Source organism: Rhinopithecus bieti, unplaced genomic scaffold (genome assembly GCF_001698545.2).
Source record: "Rhinopithecus bieti isolate Rb0 unplaced genomic scaffold, ASM169854v2 scaffold_19482, whole genome shotgun sequence".
NCBI lineage: Eukaryota > Metazoa > Chordata > Mammalia > Primates > Cercopithecidae > Rhinopithecus > Rhinopithecus bieti.
Window position 1 is genome coordinate 4009175 of NW_016809768.1, and position 14308 is coordinate 4023482.

The 14308-nt window shown below is 37.3% G+C and overlaps 1 protein-coding gene across 1 annotated transcript in view; it reads right to left on the bottom strand.

Moving 5' to 3' along the window:
• Nucleotides 1-585: 585 nt before the first annotated feature.
• The window catches only part of TRPM8 (transient receptor potential cation channel subfamily M member 8), a 90835-nt gene continuing 77112 nt past the window's right edge, over nucleotides 586-14308 (bottom strand). Inside the window, exons 22-25 of the mRNA XM_017890395.1 lie at nucleotides 11914-12013; nucleotides 10754-10787; nucleotides 4450-4541; nucleotides 586-1824 (exon numbers count right to left, since the gene is read on the bottom strand). Of these exons, the coding sequence (XP_017745884.1) occupies nucleotides 4491-4541; nucleotides 10754-10787; nucleotides 11914-12013 (185 nt within the window). The 3' untranslated portion in view covers nucleotides 586-1824; nucleotides 4450-4490. The remainder of the gene's footprint in view (nucleotides 1825-4449; nucleotides 4542-10753; nucleotides 10788-11913; nucleotides 12014-14308) is intronic.

The window sequence follows — 14308 nt, forward strand, 5'->3', positions numbered from 1 at the left end:
ATAGTGAATGTTGTGAGTAGTCATTTTCACTGTTGCCCAGACAAAAGAAAAATAAACGTTTTAAATTAATGCTTTTGTAGTTTTCTAATAGATCTTTTAGTAGCTTCTTTCTAAAATTTCCTCCTTCAGCCATTGAGTTTATAGTGTATTCACAGCTGAAAAACTAATTATGGGCATTTCAATTGCTTTGTGCACATCCTGCTCAAATACCACCACTTCCAGAGAAAGCTGGGACTACAAGTGTTCAGTAAGATAATCTCTCCAATTCTGTACTATTCCCTTCACCATCCATAATGTTTATTTATTTAGTTTGAGTCAGAGTCTCACTCTGTCACCCAGGCTGGACTGCAGTGGTGCAATCTCGGTTCACTGCACCCTCCGCCTCCCGGGTTCAAGCAATTCTAGTACCTCAGCCTTCTGAGTAGCTGGGATTACAGGAGTGCACCACCACATCCAGCTAATTTTTGTATTTTTAGTAGAGATGTGGTTTCGCCATGTTGGCCAGGCTGGTCTCGAACTCCTGACCTCAAGTGATCTGCCCACCATCCATATTATTTAAATAAGCCTATTGACTTCTTCTTAAACTAAGGGTTAAATATAATATTTTATTTTAATAGTTTAGGTTCATGTATCTCATATCTTATGCTCAAGTTAATAATTCCTATTTGCTATACATTTACGAAAAAGCCTTATAAATGGTTTAATAATAAATATTTCTTGGAATCTAACCTTGGAAAATTTCCCCAAATACAGCAAAAAGATTCATGCACAAAGATGCTCATCCAATTATCAATTGGAAACAGTCTTCAATGAGCAAAATTATGGAAATCACTAGAGGTTGCCTCTTATGCAATTACTGATATAATGTTTAAGAAGGCTATGAATATAATAAAAACATCTTTGATAAAATATTAAGTGAAAAAGCTTACATAAAAGTATATATGTAGTATGATAACATTCTGTAAAATTTTATAAGAGAATTGAGACATACATAGAAAAAAAAATAGACTGGAAAAACCATCCAGAAATTGTTAGCAGTGATTACCTTAAGGTAATGGGGGACAATGTATGTTCTTTCTACATCTCTACATGGTCTAAATTTTCTATAATAGCCAGCTATTATTTTTAATGAAAAAATAATAAATAAGAGTAGTATCCAATAAGAACAAAGTCAGTAGTGCCTTTCAAGGTTGATTTTTGGGTGACTTTTCACATATTTAGGAATGGGGATGGTTCCTTCAATAGGAGCCTGGTGAGTCCAAGAGAGCAAGAGACTGCCTCGTTACTCCTCTGACAGGTAAGAAGCATCCTGAGAAATGAACACACTTTTCCTGAAGAGAGCAGGGTCCTCTTGCTGCAGCATGTTTTAGAATCTGGCCTAATTTGGGAGACTTTTAACAATATGCCAACTAATCAGTCACATAATACAAAAAAGGGAAAAGTAGACAATCAATTGGACATAAACAAAGACACAGTACAGGAGTAGAGTATGACCAGGTTCTTATTCATAGGAGAGATGTTCTCCTATAGACGTGTTCATCAAAAATAAGATTGAAGGAAAAAGGAGGTGGTAAGAACACACTCAAACTATCAACCTCCAGTCCCAGGCACTGAGACACAGAGAGAATCAAGGCACCATTCTGGAGAAACACGTGAAGGAAATGTTCTTCCTTTACATCTTCACATGTGAAACCAATCACACACTTTCTCAAGGTTTCAGCACACTAGGGTGATTAAAAATCATCCATCCTATACCCAGGGGCCTGAAAATCTCTCATTTAGTAGTCGATAGCAAAATTGTTCATCAGCATTCCTTAATATGATCTGTGAAAACAAAGAAAGAACACTGTGTTAAGAATAGATTTCCCACTTCCATTCTCAGGCAGGATATGGTTTGCTTCAAAATATACTGGGAATATACTGGGAATAGATCCAAATATACCACCAAAGTTGAGAGATGTTTTTTTTAAATAGAAGCAGCTCTGAGAACGTTTTTTTCTCTTAAAGATGTGTATTCTGACCAGTTTGTCAGTGTGAGCTGCGTGACTCAGGTTGAATGATCAAGCCTCAACGCATTCAATCTAGGTTAAATTCCAGAATGTTTCTGAGCACTTTATTTGCTCAGTGGTTTCTGCATAAATTTAAAAAAATGAATTAAAACTGAAATAACTTAGAAAAATGTGGGTTTATGATGAGCCCCCCCAAAGAACAACCTAGATTCTTTTAATGAACTAGAACGTAAGTGCAGCAAATGCAAGAATCAATGGATTGTTATGCAGGAAATGAACAATTTCCAGGGGCCTTCCTTAAGGTAAGGTCTGTTCCCATAGTCTTCGGGGAGGGTGCCCACTCCTTAGGTATGAAGATAGGAGAAAACAAATGACTTGCTCTCACCCTGGATTCTTACTTCCTTTCAACTTTGGTGTAAGAGAAGGAAAACAATAGACAATTACCTGTGTATTTCATCCCAACTTCCTGGATCAAAGGCTGATTCAGAGATGGAGACGGAGGAATTGGTAAAGGCTTGCCCCCAGGGTCAGCTCCTCGCCCACATCAAATGGTTACCAGTTCACTCCCACAAGAGGCTGACACTGTCTTTCCTGACCACTACCGCAGGGAAAAGATTACCCTCACCCCTCTAGAGAAAGAAGCCTCAGGAGGCACTGGCAGAGTATACCTAGCTGGTTGCCTATAAAGTTATATTTTCAGCAACGTTAAGGATATGACAAACACACCATTCAAAACAATGATCTTATATCTGGAATTAAAAAGCATATGAAAAATTGGACATGCCAAATTTGTTGTCTCTAAGGCCACCAGTGGTTCTGAATTTGGGGGGCACCTGTTTTCTCACGGCCTCTTTTGCTCCTCTTTTTTTCTGTGTAGACACAAATATCTACACCTGCACACACATAAAAAGTAGGTGATGTCCTTCTCTTAGTTCCTTTCACTCACCAATTACTTAATTCTCAATATGTTAATGAAAGTTTAAAGTTAAACAAAGGGCAAGTTGATAGGAAATCAGTCTGCCTGCCCATTTTACTCACAGCACATTTGAGAAAGATTGAGAGACAGAAGATTGGAGATTTAAGAGGGGGATGTGCGTGTCTGAATCTGACTCTTTTCTGATGATTACAACTTTTTAATCACCTTTAGATTTGCATCATTTTAGTTGTTTTACGTTCCTCATTGTTTTTTTTCCTACATTTCAGCTGACAAACAAAATGGCATGTGTTTCAAAATCCAAATTGTAATTTATTATAAGGTTTAATAGTGTTTTCATTAAACACAATTATGAAAGAGTTGAAATAAGTTCTCCCTTAATACGCAAGGCTTATTTTCTTGAGCACATCAGGAGGCTGTACCTCCCTTTCAGATTACATCAAATATGCATCAATCTTACTCTAACAAAGCCCTCCATAATACAGTGCTTTTTGATATGAGCTACAACTGTCAGAACCCAAGGAAAAGAACTCTGAGACCAGAAAGATTGAAAGGAACCTGATGCAACATGATTTCCCGTATAGCACAATCATCCCATGAATAGAAATTTCTGCAGCTTAAGTACTTAATGCATAGACTGGTCAGTGTATGAGGTCAGTGCCAGGGTCAGCACAGTTCTGAGCACTGAGCAGGTACTCAATAAATACTCATGGAAGGAAGGGAAGAGAGGAAGGAGAAAGAAGAGAATTCTTAATTATGTTTCCATTCCTTACAATTTGCTTTCTCAAAAAATATTCTAATCCAGTGGAATGCCCGTTGCTGTTTTTTTCCTAACTTGACATGTCCCTAAAAACATTCTTAACATTTGGTTTTAAGATTTGGACAGGTAATGAGAAAACATAACAAAAGCAAACGGTAAGACCATGGAGCAAAGTCTTGGGTTAAATTTTGCCAGTAAATTGAATTGCATTTTAATTGTGCAAAAGAGCTATTGTTAAAAACCTTGAATGCCTCACCAAAACATTTTGTTAGCAAAAAGATGATTAACATATTTGTATATTCATCGTAATAAATATACTATGAGAATAAGACATTTTTGGGTGCTGATCTGTAAATACTTCATGATACAGAATTAAGGAAGATTAAAAAATAGCAGATCTTGGAACAGTGCGGCCTTGTTTCAATTCATGCCAAAATAGCTATATAGGTTACAAGTGTTTTAAAAGGTCCTACAGGACAAGATACTTAAACCCTGTCCCTAACAATGCTAACCCCTGGTGTGGGGACCAAAATTGGTAGGGAAGGTAATGTGAGAAGGAACTTCAACTTGTTTCCTTCTGTACCTCTATAATTTTTTTTTTTTTTTTTTTTTTTTTTTTTTTGCACAATGCATTATTTTCAAATTTGGTAATTTATGGAAATAACTGAGAAAAAATCATGATTTTAAATTAGTCTTAAAAGATGTAAATTTTCAGAGCAAAGTAAAAAGCCATTAGAATGACTCACCTTGCTATAATTAGATTTTCTCCATTAGAGTTCATACAGTTTTATTTGATTTTATTAGCAATTTCTTTCAGAAGACCCTTGAGATCATTAAGCTTGGAAAGAGAAAAAAATAGAACTGGTCTTAAGATAAATTTTCCAACTTTCATTTTTAAATTATTGCTCTGTGCCTTTTCTAAGAAACAGACATGTCTACTAAATAGCAAGTACAGCACATCTAAAATAAGGCAGAATGAGAGTGGCATGTGGCATTTCAGATCCTGATCATTGCTTACTTTCTGAAATCATATCACTAACAATTAGTAACCAGTTAGTAAACCAATTAATATTAACTTTATTCAGAGGCAAATCATTAGTGGCTCCCAAATAGAGATAATAGATTTCAATAATAAGAACAAGTAATATGTAAAAAGAATATGTTCTATGTAACTAACATCAATAAAATTATAAGATATTAAGTTTTGCTTTGGTAAAAGTATAATACTAATAAAAATAATGTGATACTAATGAAATTTTGCAAATAAAAGATCTCCCCCCCCACACAAAACAGCACACAATTTAAATAAAAGGCATAATGAAATGAATCTTGATCCATGCATGTTTCACTAATTTATTACAAAAGATACACGAAGTCATTTTAAATTACACGTCATATTAGTACACTTGATAAAAGCAATTTCTGTACAGTTTGGTTTCCAATTTGCTATATCACTCACTCAAGAAACAAAAAATCTGTATTGAAGTTGGGCTTAATTTCAGTAGTAACCTTTTTCTTTAACTGTTTAAAAATAAAAGAACAAAATGAAACTAGAAGTGCTAATGGCTTCCTAAAATAAATAAGGCATAGTAAGATCCATACTTACAGACTTAAGATGAATTGTATTGTTTTCTGGTATAATGAGATGGGGAAATTTTGTATTCCCTATAGGAGCTTTTGAGATACCCTTGTATTTGTTAATAGTAAAATGACTTTAGTAAGCTGTTTAAAGTAGAGCAAAAACTCCAAGACCAAAATACATTAAAAAAAAAAAAAAAAAGAGTCAAAAAACAATGGGAAAAAAAAAATCATTGAAAGTAAGAGTTGGTTTTTTGAAAAGATAAACAAAATCAACAAACCTTTTTAAAAAAAGGAAGAAGACACAAATAAATACAATCAGAAATGAGAAAGACAACCTTACAGAGAGGGCATAGTAACAAAAGGAATCCGAAGGGGCTAATATAAACAATTCTATGCAAAAAGGTAGATAAACCTAGAAGAAATGAAAATATCCCAGAAATGTACAACTTACAAAGACCTGGATCAAGAAGAAATACAAAGCCTGAACAGACAAACAACAAATGAAGAAAACAAAATCAGCAATCAAAAGCTTTCAACAAAGAAAAGCCCAGGATGGCTTACTGGGAAATCAGATGGCTTACTGGGAAATTCTGGCAGACAGTCAAAGAAGAACAAATACCAAACCTTAGACTCTTCCAAAAATTAGAAAAGGGAACAAGTACAAATTCATTGTGTGAGGCCAGCATTATTCTTTTACCAAAGCCAGAAAAAGAAACACAAGAAAAGAAAACTATAGGCCAAAGTTCCTGAGGAACATAGATACAGAAATCTCAATAAATTACTAGCAAACTGAATTTCAGAGCACATTGAAAGGCTCCGTGGAGACACCACCACCCAGTGGTGGTGATGCATACCCAGTGCATCACTGGTATGCAAGGGTGGTTCAACATATGAAGATTCATCAGTGTGATACACCACATTAACAGAATGAAAGATGAAAACCACATGATCATCTCAACAGATGCAGAAAAAGCAGTTGACAAAATTCAAGGTCTTTTCATGATTTAAAAAAAAATAAAATAAAAAAGACTCTCAACAAAATAGGTATAGAAGGAACTTACCACAACACAATAAAGGCCATATATGAAAAACCCACAACTAACATCATACTTCATGGGGTAAAACTGAAAGCTTTTTCTCTAAGATCTAGAATAAGGCAAGGATGCCCATTCTCACTACTGCTATTTAACAGCATAAGAAGTTCTAGCCAGAGAAATCAGACAAGAAAAAAAGAAAAGAAAAGGCATCTAAATAAAAAAGAAAAAAGTAAAATTATCTCTGTTTGCAGATAACATAATCTTATATGAAGAAAACCCTAAAGACTACACACACACACACACACACACACACACACATACACACAAACTGTTAGAACTGCTGGGCGCGGTGGCTCACGCCTGTAATCCCAGCACGTTGGGAGGCCAAGGCGGGCAGATCACGAAATCAGGAGATGGAGACCATCCTGCCCAACATGTGAAACCCCATCTCAACTAAAAACACAAAAATTAGCTGGGCATGGTGGTGCGCACCTGTAATCCCAGCCACTCAGGAGGATGAGGCAGGAGAATCACTTGAACCCAGGAGGCGGAGCTTGCAGTGAGCTGAGATTGCACCACTGCACTCCAGCCTGGGTGACAGAGTGAGACTCCATCTCAAAAACAACAACAACAACAACAACAACAACAACAAACTGTTAGAACTAATAAATAAATTCAGTATATTTGCAGGATACAAAGTCAACATACAAAAATTAATGGCATTTCTATACATCAGCAAAGAGCTATCTAGAAGGGAAATTATGAAAACAATCCATTAATATAAGTAACAAAAAGAATAAAATTCTTAGAAATTTAACAGAGAAGTAAAAGACTGGTACACTGAAAATTATAAAACATTGATAAAGGAAAGTTTAAAAGACACAAATAAATGGAAAAACATCCCATGTTCATGGATTGAAAAAATGAATATAGTTAAAATATCCATTCTACTTAAAGAAGTCTACAGATTCAATGCAATCCCTATCAAAATACCATGGGCTTTTTTTTTTTTTTTTGACAGAAATAGAAATAACAATCCTAAAATGTATATAATACCACAGAAGATTCTGAATAGCCAAAGCAATCTTGAGCAAAAAGAACTAAGCTGGAAGCATCACACATCCTGACTTCAAATTATATTACAAAGCTAAAGTAATCAAAACAGTATGGTACTGGCATAAAAAAGACATATAGACCAACAGAATAGAATAAAAAGCCCAGAAATAAATCCACATATTTATAGCCAACTGATTTATCTAAAGGCATCAGTGGGGAAAGGAAAGTCTCTTCAATAAATGGTTTTGAAAAAACTGAATACCCACAGGTAAAAGAATAACATTGGACCCCTATCTCACACTATACACAAAAATCAACTCAAAATGGATCAAAGTCTTAAACATAAGACTTGAAACTGCAAAACTCCTAGAAGAAAGCATAGGGAAAAACTTTCTTGACTCTGGTCTTGGCAATGAATTTTTGGATATGACTCCAAAAGCAAGGACAACAAAAGCAAAAATAATCAAGTGGGATTATATAAAACAAAATCTTCTTCACAACAAAGGAAGCAATAAATAAAATAAAAGGGCAACCTATGAAGTGGGAAAAAGAGATTTACAAACCATTTATCAGTAAGCACCTAATATCCACAATACATAAGGAACTCACACAACTCAATACCAAAAATACAAATAAACTGACTAAAAGTGGGCAAAACTTAAATAGACACTTCTCAGAAGAAGAAATTCAGATGTCAAACAGGTAAAAAGGTGCTCGGCACTTAATCATAGGGAAATGCAAATCAAAACCACAATAAGACCATACCTCACATCTGTTATGATGGTTATTATCAAAAAGGCAGATGGTAAGTGTTGGCAAGGAGGTGGGAAAGGGGGAACTCTTGTACACTATTGGGAAGGTAAGTTGATATAGCTATTACGGAAAACAGTATGGAAGCTCCTCACAAAAATAAAAATACAGTTATCATATGATCCAGCAATCCCACCTCTGGGTTTAGATCCAAAAGAATTGAAATCAGGATCACAAAGAGATATCTGCCTTCTCACATTCACTGCTGCATGATTCACAATAGCCAAAATATGGAAACTACCTAATGTCCATCAAGAGATCAATGGATGAAGAAAATGTGGTACATACCTATAATGGGATATTTTTCAGCCTTAAAATAAGGAAAGAAATCCTGCCATTTTCCACAGCATAAGTGGAGCTGAAGGACATTATGCTAAACAAAATAAGCCAGACACAGAAAGAGAAATACTGTGCTATCTCACTTATATGTGAAATCTAAAAGAGTCAAACTCATCGAGTCAGAGAGTAGCATGGTGGTTGCCGGGGGCTAAGAATAGGGGGCAAATAAGGTGATATTGGTCAAAGGGCAGAAAATTTCTGTTATGCAAGATAAATAAATTCTAGAGATCGACTGTACAGCATGGTGACAACAGTTAACAATATTGGACCCATGAAATTTGCCAGGAGGAGAGATTTTAAATTAATCTCATTCCCTCACACATACATACAACACTCACAGATGGTAAATATGTAGAAGTAATACGATGTTAATTAGCTGGGCTGGGTTGTGGTGATCATTTTGCAATGTATACATGCATCAAAACATCAAATTGTACATTTTAAATATATGTAATTTTGTATGTCAGTGATCTCTCAATAAAGTTGTTTTAAAATAAATTTAAAAGATTCCAAAAGCTTTCTTGAGAAACAAAAGATTATCCCTAAAATTCTGTGTGAGTAAAAAGAAGGAGGGTTTTTTGGTTGTTCAGAAGGGGAGGTAAGAGGACAGAGGGGAAATTTTTAAAGAGACAGAGAGCAAGGGGAAAGGGAGGAGGGGAGGGAGGCGGTGGGACCACCTGAGTGATGGCCGAGGCTCTGCGCTGTGCAGTGGGGGTCCAGGCTGACGAACAGCCTGGACCCTGGGAGTCAGATCAGCTGGTCCTGTATCCACAATTCTACTGCTTCTCCTCTGACCCAGGGCCCAGGCTGGGGCCAAGTCTCCCACCCTGTCCCTCTCTTCCTGCATCCACTGTTGCTCCCTCCTCTGTCCACTCTCTGCACGTTCCACAGCAGAGTCAGAACCAAGGTGTGGCTTGGGGAAGCTTTTGCCCAAACCCTAAGATGGCTTTCCATTAGCTTCCTCCGAAGTCACCCCAAATAAACTCTCAAATAAAAAACAAAACAACAAAACAAACTAAAATATTGTTTTCTCTACAAACACGCTACGTAGAAGAGTTCCTACCGCATCCAACTCCCCAACCAGATTGCTGGAGCCTCTCCTCCACGATCATCCTGATCACTCAGAGAGCACTTTGAAAGGAGGATTCCAGATAGGTCCCTCTTGGGTTTTAAAACTCCCTGAGCCTTCCCTTGCGTGGGAATAAAATCCAACTCTATAAAGAGGCAAGCAAGTTCCCAGGCAGAATGACCCAGACTCCCCTCCTTCTTCCCACTCGGCTCTCTTCTGGTTCACGCTGCCCCTCATTGCAGCTGCTTAGAACAACCCACGGTTCTCTAGATTTAGGACCTTCACAGCTGACAACTACTACCTAGATTTTTTAAATGTTGGGGATAAATAACACAAATAAATAAACAAGAAACTGTAAACAGATACGTTCTCATATATGAGAGCTCTGCAAAGGACCCCTTTTGTTCATTTATTCATTCAATAAACATTTATTAAGGCTCTATACTATGGACAAGGTACGGGTTGGTGTAGATTTTGCCAAACCAGATGGGTCTTGTCTACCCACCGAACAGCCACAATACTGGAAGGTCTATGAATGTCATCATCCAGGATGCCATTCTCAAAATAACGTGATGGAATACCAAATATCATCTCCTCTTCAGAGCCTGGCAGGAATCTAGCATATAGGAATCGATTGTGATTTCTGATTGTGATTTGAACCTGATTATAATTTCAGCTACCCAGCTCAGAGTGAGGGCAGACACACTCTGTCTATGCCTGGTATTCATATACGTACTCACGCATTTCCAATGCCCTCCAAATAAAACAAGCAACAAATCAGAGTGGCAGCGAAGACGAGCATCAAGGCACACAGGCCCCCAGAAAGCTCTTTTGAGCCTTCCTTATGTTCCCTATAATTGTAAGCATCTTCACCTGCCTCTACAGCTGAAAGAAAGAGAAGAGGGGTCCCTGAGTCAGATAAGACAGAAAAGATTTTAGACATCATGGAATTGGGACTTCAAGACGCTTACCTGGGTGATGCTTAGAGCATAAGAAGCAATTCCATTCCAGCACCCAGCTCTTAGACAGTGAATTCAGAAAGCTGAATATAACTTCTTTTATTTTCTGACCATAACTACTGGCCTCCAGTTGAAAGCTCAAAGATATTAGTGACCAAAAAAAAAAAAAAATATATCCAAACTATTAACAGATCCATACCTTTGTATCCAGTTGTCTAAATCGATGCCTCATTCTGCAAAGAAATTAATGAAAAACAAAGTGAACAAGAGAAAAAGAGATTGAGAGAGGGCTATTAGGCTCCATTTTGCAGTCTTTTAAATTAAAGTACAGAATACAAGTCATTTTCACTCTCAGCTAGATCAAGAATCCGCTGCATTTACCCTTCTTTCTGATTGTCTTCCTAGTACGCAAACAAAGCAGAATTTTGTATCATCACAATTAGAAGCACAGCACATAAAACAACTATCTCTGTTGATAGGGTGTTGAAAAATGACTTGTAAGTCTGTCTCTGCCTTGCAAAACCCAGATCTCAGAGTCTAGGGACAGAGGAGAGCTTATGGCATGGTCTCTGCTGTTAAAAGAGAATGAGCACCACATGCTTCTTTCAATAGCTGTATTGAACCCAGCAAAGGTATTAGTTGTGCTTATGTATACTCATATTTTGTTAGAGTGAAACTTGAGGTGTTTTGAGCTCTCAGGAAGAGTGACAGCTGTCAGTGAAGAACGTTAACCTTTACAATAAGAGCACGCTCTATACACTTCACAGCATATTACTTGTGGGCCACCTACAGACTTAGCTATGACTTATCTATTTCTATAAGCTGTTTTATCAATGTATTTCTTAATCACATGGATTTTATAACAGCTTCAGGCGATTCATAAATGAATTCAGGATTTTTCAGGGGCAGCCTGTAACAGATCAACAAAATGGTTTGTCTATCTTCTCATCTCTGTACTTCTTCACCACAAAGATAAATAGGTGTGTGGCACTTGCAAGATAATGCCAATGGCCCATGACCTGTGAGTCTTGCCAGAACCCACCTCTGCAGCTGCAGCAGGGGACCCACCCTCTCGTTACCTAGTTTCATGGCCCTGCACTGCAGGCTCCAAATACCTCTTTCTCTCCCAGGGCCTTGAAGGGCAATTGGGATAGTAGATGGGTGGTTTTTCCCCTTCTGCAAAGGCTGGCACACACTTATGTGTTTGTCATCTTCAATTGCCCGGGTAATATCTTTGTGGCGGTACTGCTCTCCGTTGAAAATGCTCTTTACTGAGTTTGCTCAGATAAGCTGCCTACATTCTGTGGGCTTATGTCTACAGAGGGAGCCTTGCAAAGTAGAAAGGGATGTCTGACATACTCCTCTGAGGTGTCGTTGGCTTTCGTGTTGATCTTGACAAGGTAATTTTCCTTCATCACACCCTCCCATGCCAAAGTCTCGTTGTCCTCATTTTTGAAACCTTGAATAATGAGAAAAAGAAAACATTCAAACTGTTTCATTTGCCCCTTGCTTCCTAAATTAAGATCTTCTAGGCATTTTGTGAGACTCTGGAACTAAGAATGAGATTCGTCCTGCACAGGCTGGTCTGACTAATGTTACCTCCTAGTGACAGCATCAGAGTGATGGAATAGTAATGGCTTTCTCCGTAACAATGAGGAATTGAAGCTGCCTGTGTGAAATAGGAATGCAATCTTTATTTAAACAGACATCGATCCAAATCCTATCTGTGTGTTTTGTGACTTAGCAAAATCATTCCACTAATGAATTTAGTCCTCCCATTTGATATGTGCTCTTCTTCCATTTTGATGACATAAAAATGCTAAACCATTCAGCTGGATAACTGCTGATGAATTGTGTACCTACTCTCAACCTAAAACTGGGGTAGGAGCTCTGGAGGAGAGGAAAATAAGCCGAGGCATTGTTCCTGTCCTTCTGAAACATGAGACGTGGACCTCAAAGAAAATTCACCTAAGATAGAGCATGCCCTAAGATTGTTCTGGGACACATTCAAGTAAGATTCTTCGTTCAATTTATTATGGTGCCTGAGCCTTTCAGATGACAGGCAACAAAAGAACAGATCCACATGTCACCTACATTCCAAGCACAAACGCAATGGATGTCAAACCTCCACACGAATTCCCGGGGGCAGGAGAGCACATATGCTCACACACACGTCTGCTTGAAATGAATTTACGTAGTTTTTAACTTTTGAGTTACCATTTAAATGTATTCATCAACATGTTAGAGTTTAGGAATAATTATAAGATTTCTCTAGATTTAAAAATAATTAATTGGGGGTCAAAGACAGAACCAATATGCACGTGGCTGGATTTAAGCAAATTCTTTATGGGTGTGTGTGTGTAGATGAAGTTTCACTCTGGTAGTCCAGGCTGGAGTGCAGTGGTGCAATCTCAGCTCAGTGCAACCTCCGCCTCCTGGTTCAAGCGAATCTCCTGCCTCATCCTCCCAAGTAGCTGGGGCTACAGGTGCATACCACCAAACCCAGCTAATTTTTATATTTTTAGTAGAGACGGGGTTTCATCATGTTGGCCCAGGCTGGTCTCAAACTCCTGACCTCAAGTGGTCTACCCGCCTCAGCCTCCCAAAGTTCTGGGTTTATAGGCTTCAGCCAACGTGTGCAGCCTCGATTTAAGCAAATTCTACATAGCAAATATGGATTTATTTTTAAGTGTGGTTACTCATTTTACAAAATAATTCTTAACTGATTTTTTGAATTGTATTTTTCCCAACAAAGAAGTTTCAATGTCTTTTCTTCAAACAAAATCAATGAGGAAGTCCAAGAGGAGTGCTTAAAAATCAGCACGGAAAGGGTAGACACTCCTGGACACAGACAGCCAGAGAGCAAGGATGACAAATTACCAAAAGATAAAAATAAAAAATGACCAACATCTGTAACACTCAAAGAAATGCTGATAGAAATGATGACATAGCATTTTCACTAACCATACCGGAAAATTAGCAGTAAAATAATGACTATATCCCATATTGGCAAGAACGTGGATAAATAGTCCTTCCATATGAGGAGAAAATCTGTCAATTGTTACTGCCTTAGGGTAATGGGGGACCAGAAGGTGGAGGAGGGGGGACAGGCAATATACAAAGACTTAAAAGGTGCATACCCTTTATTTAGAAATTTCTCTTTAGAAATAACTCAAAGGAAAAAAGTATTCATGTGCTCAGAAACGAATGCATAGAACTCTTTAACATAGCATTGTATGCTAGCAAAAGCATTGAAACAATCTACATGTTTAACAAGGAACTGATTAATTATGGTGCATCCATAGGCTGGAATACTACTCCACGGCTGAAGATTGTCATATAGATTAGATTGTTATTTGTGGACATGGAAAAAGTTGGCAATGTACTATTAGTTAAATGAGCAAGTTAGATTGTGTACATAGAACAATCCAATTACTATACACCCACACAAGAATAATAGAATAAACACCAGTGTGTTGACAGTATTTACCTCTGGATGGTGGGTTACATGTGCTCTTCATCTTTATTTGTGCTTTCCTATATTTTTCAAATGTCCTATAATGAATATGGATTGCTTTCTGAATCATGAAAAATAATATATTTTATGAAAAAGCAATTACTGGGTAGCATACTTTGTTATTACTTGAAAATGTCACCAAAAAAAGTACCAAAAGTCAAACTTTGGATTCTACTTATCTGAAAGTCATTTGAAAAATCTTGCGTTTTTCTCCAAAGAAGAACAATTTCAAAATTA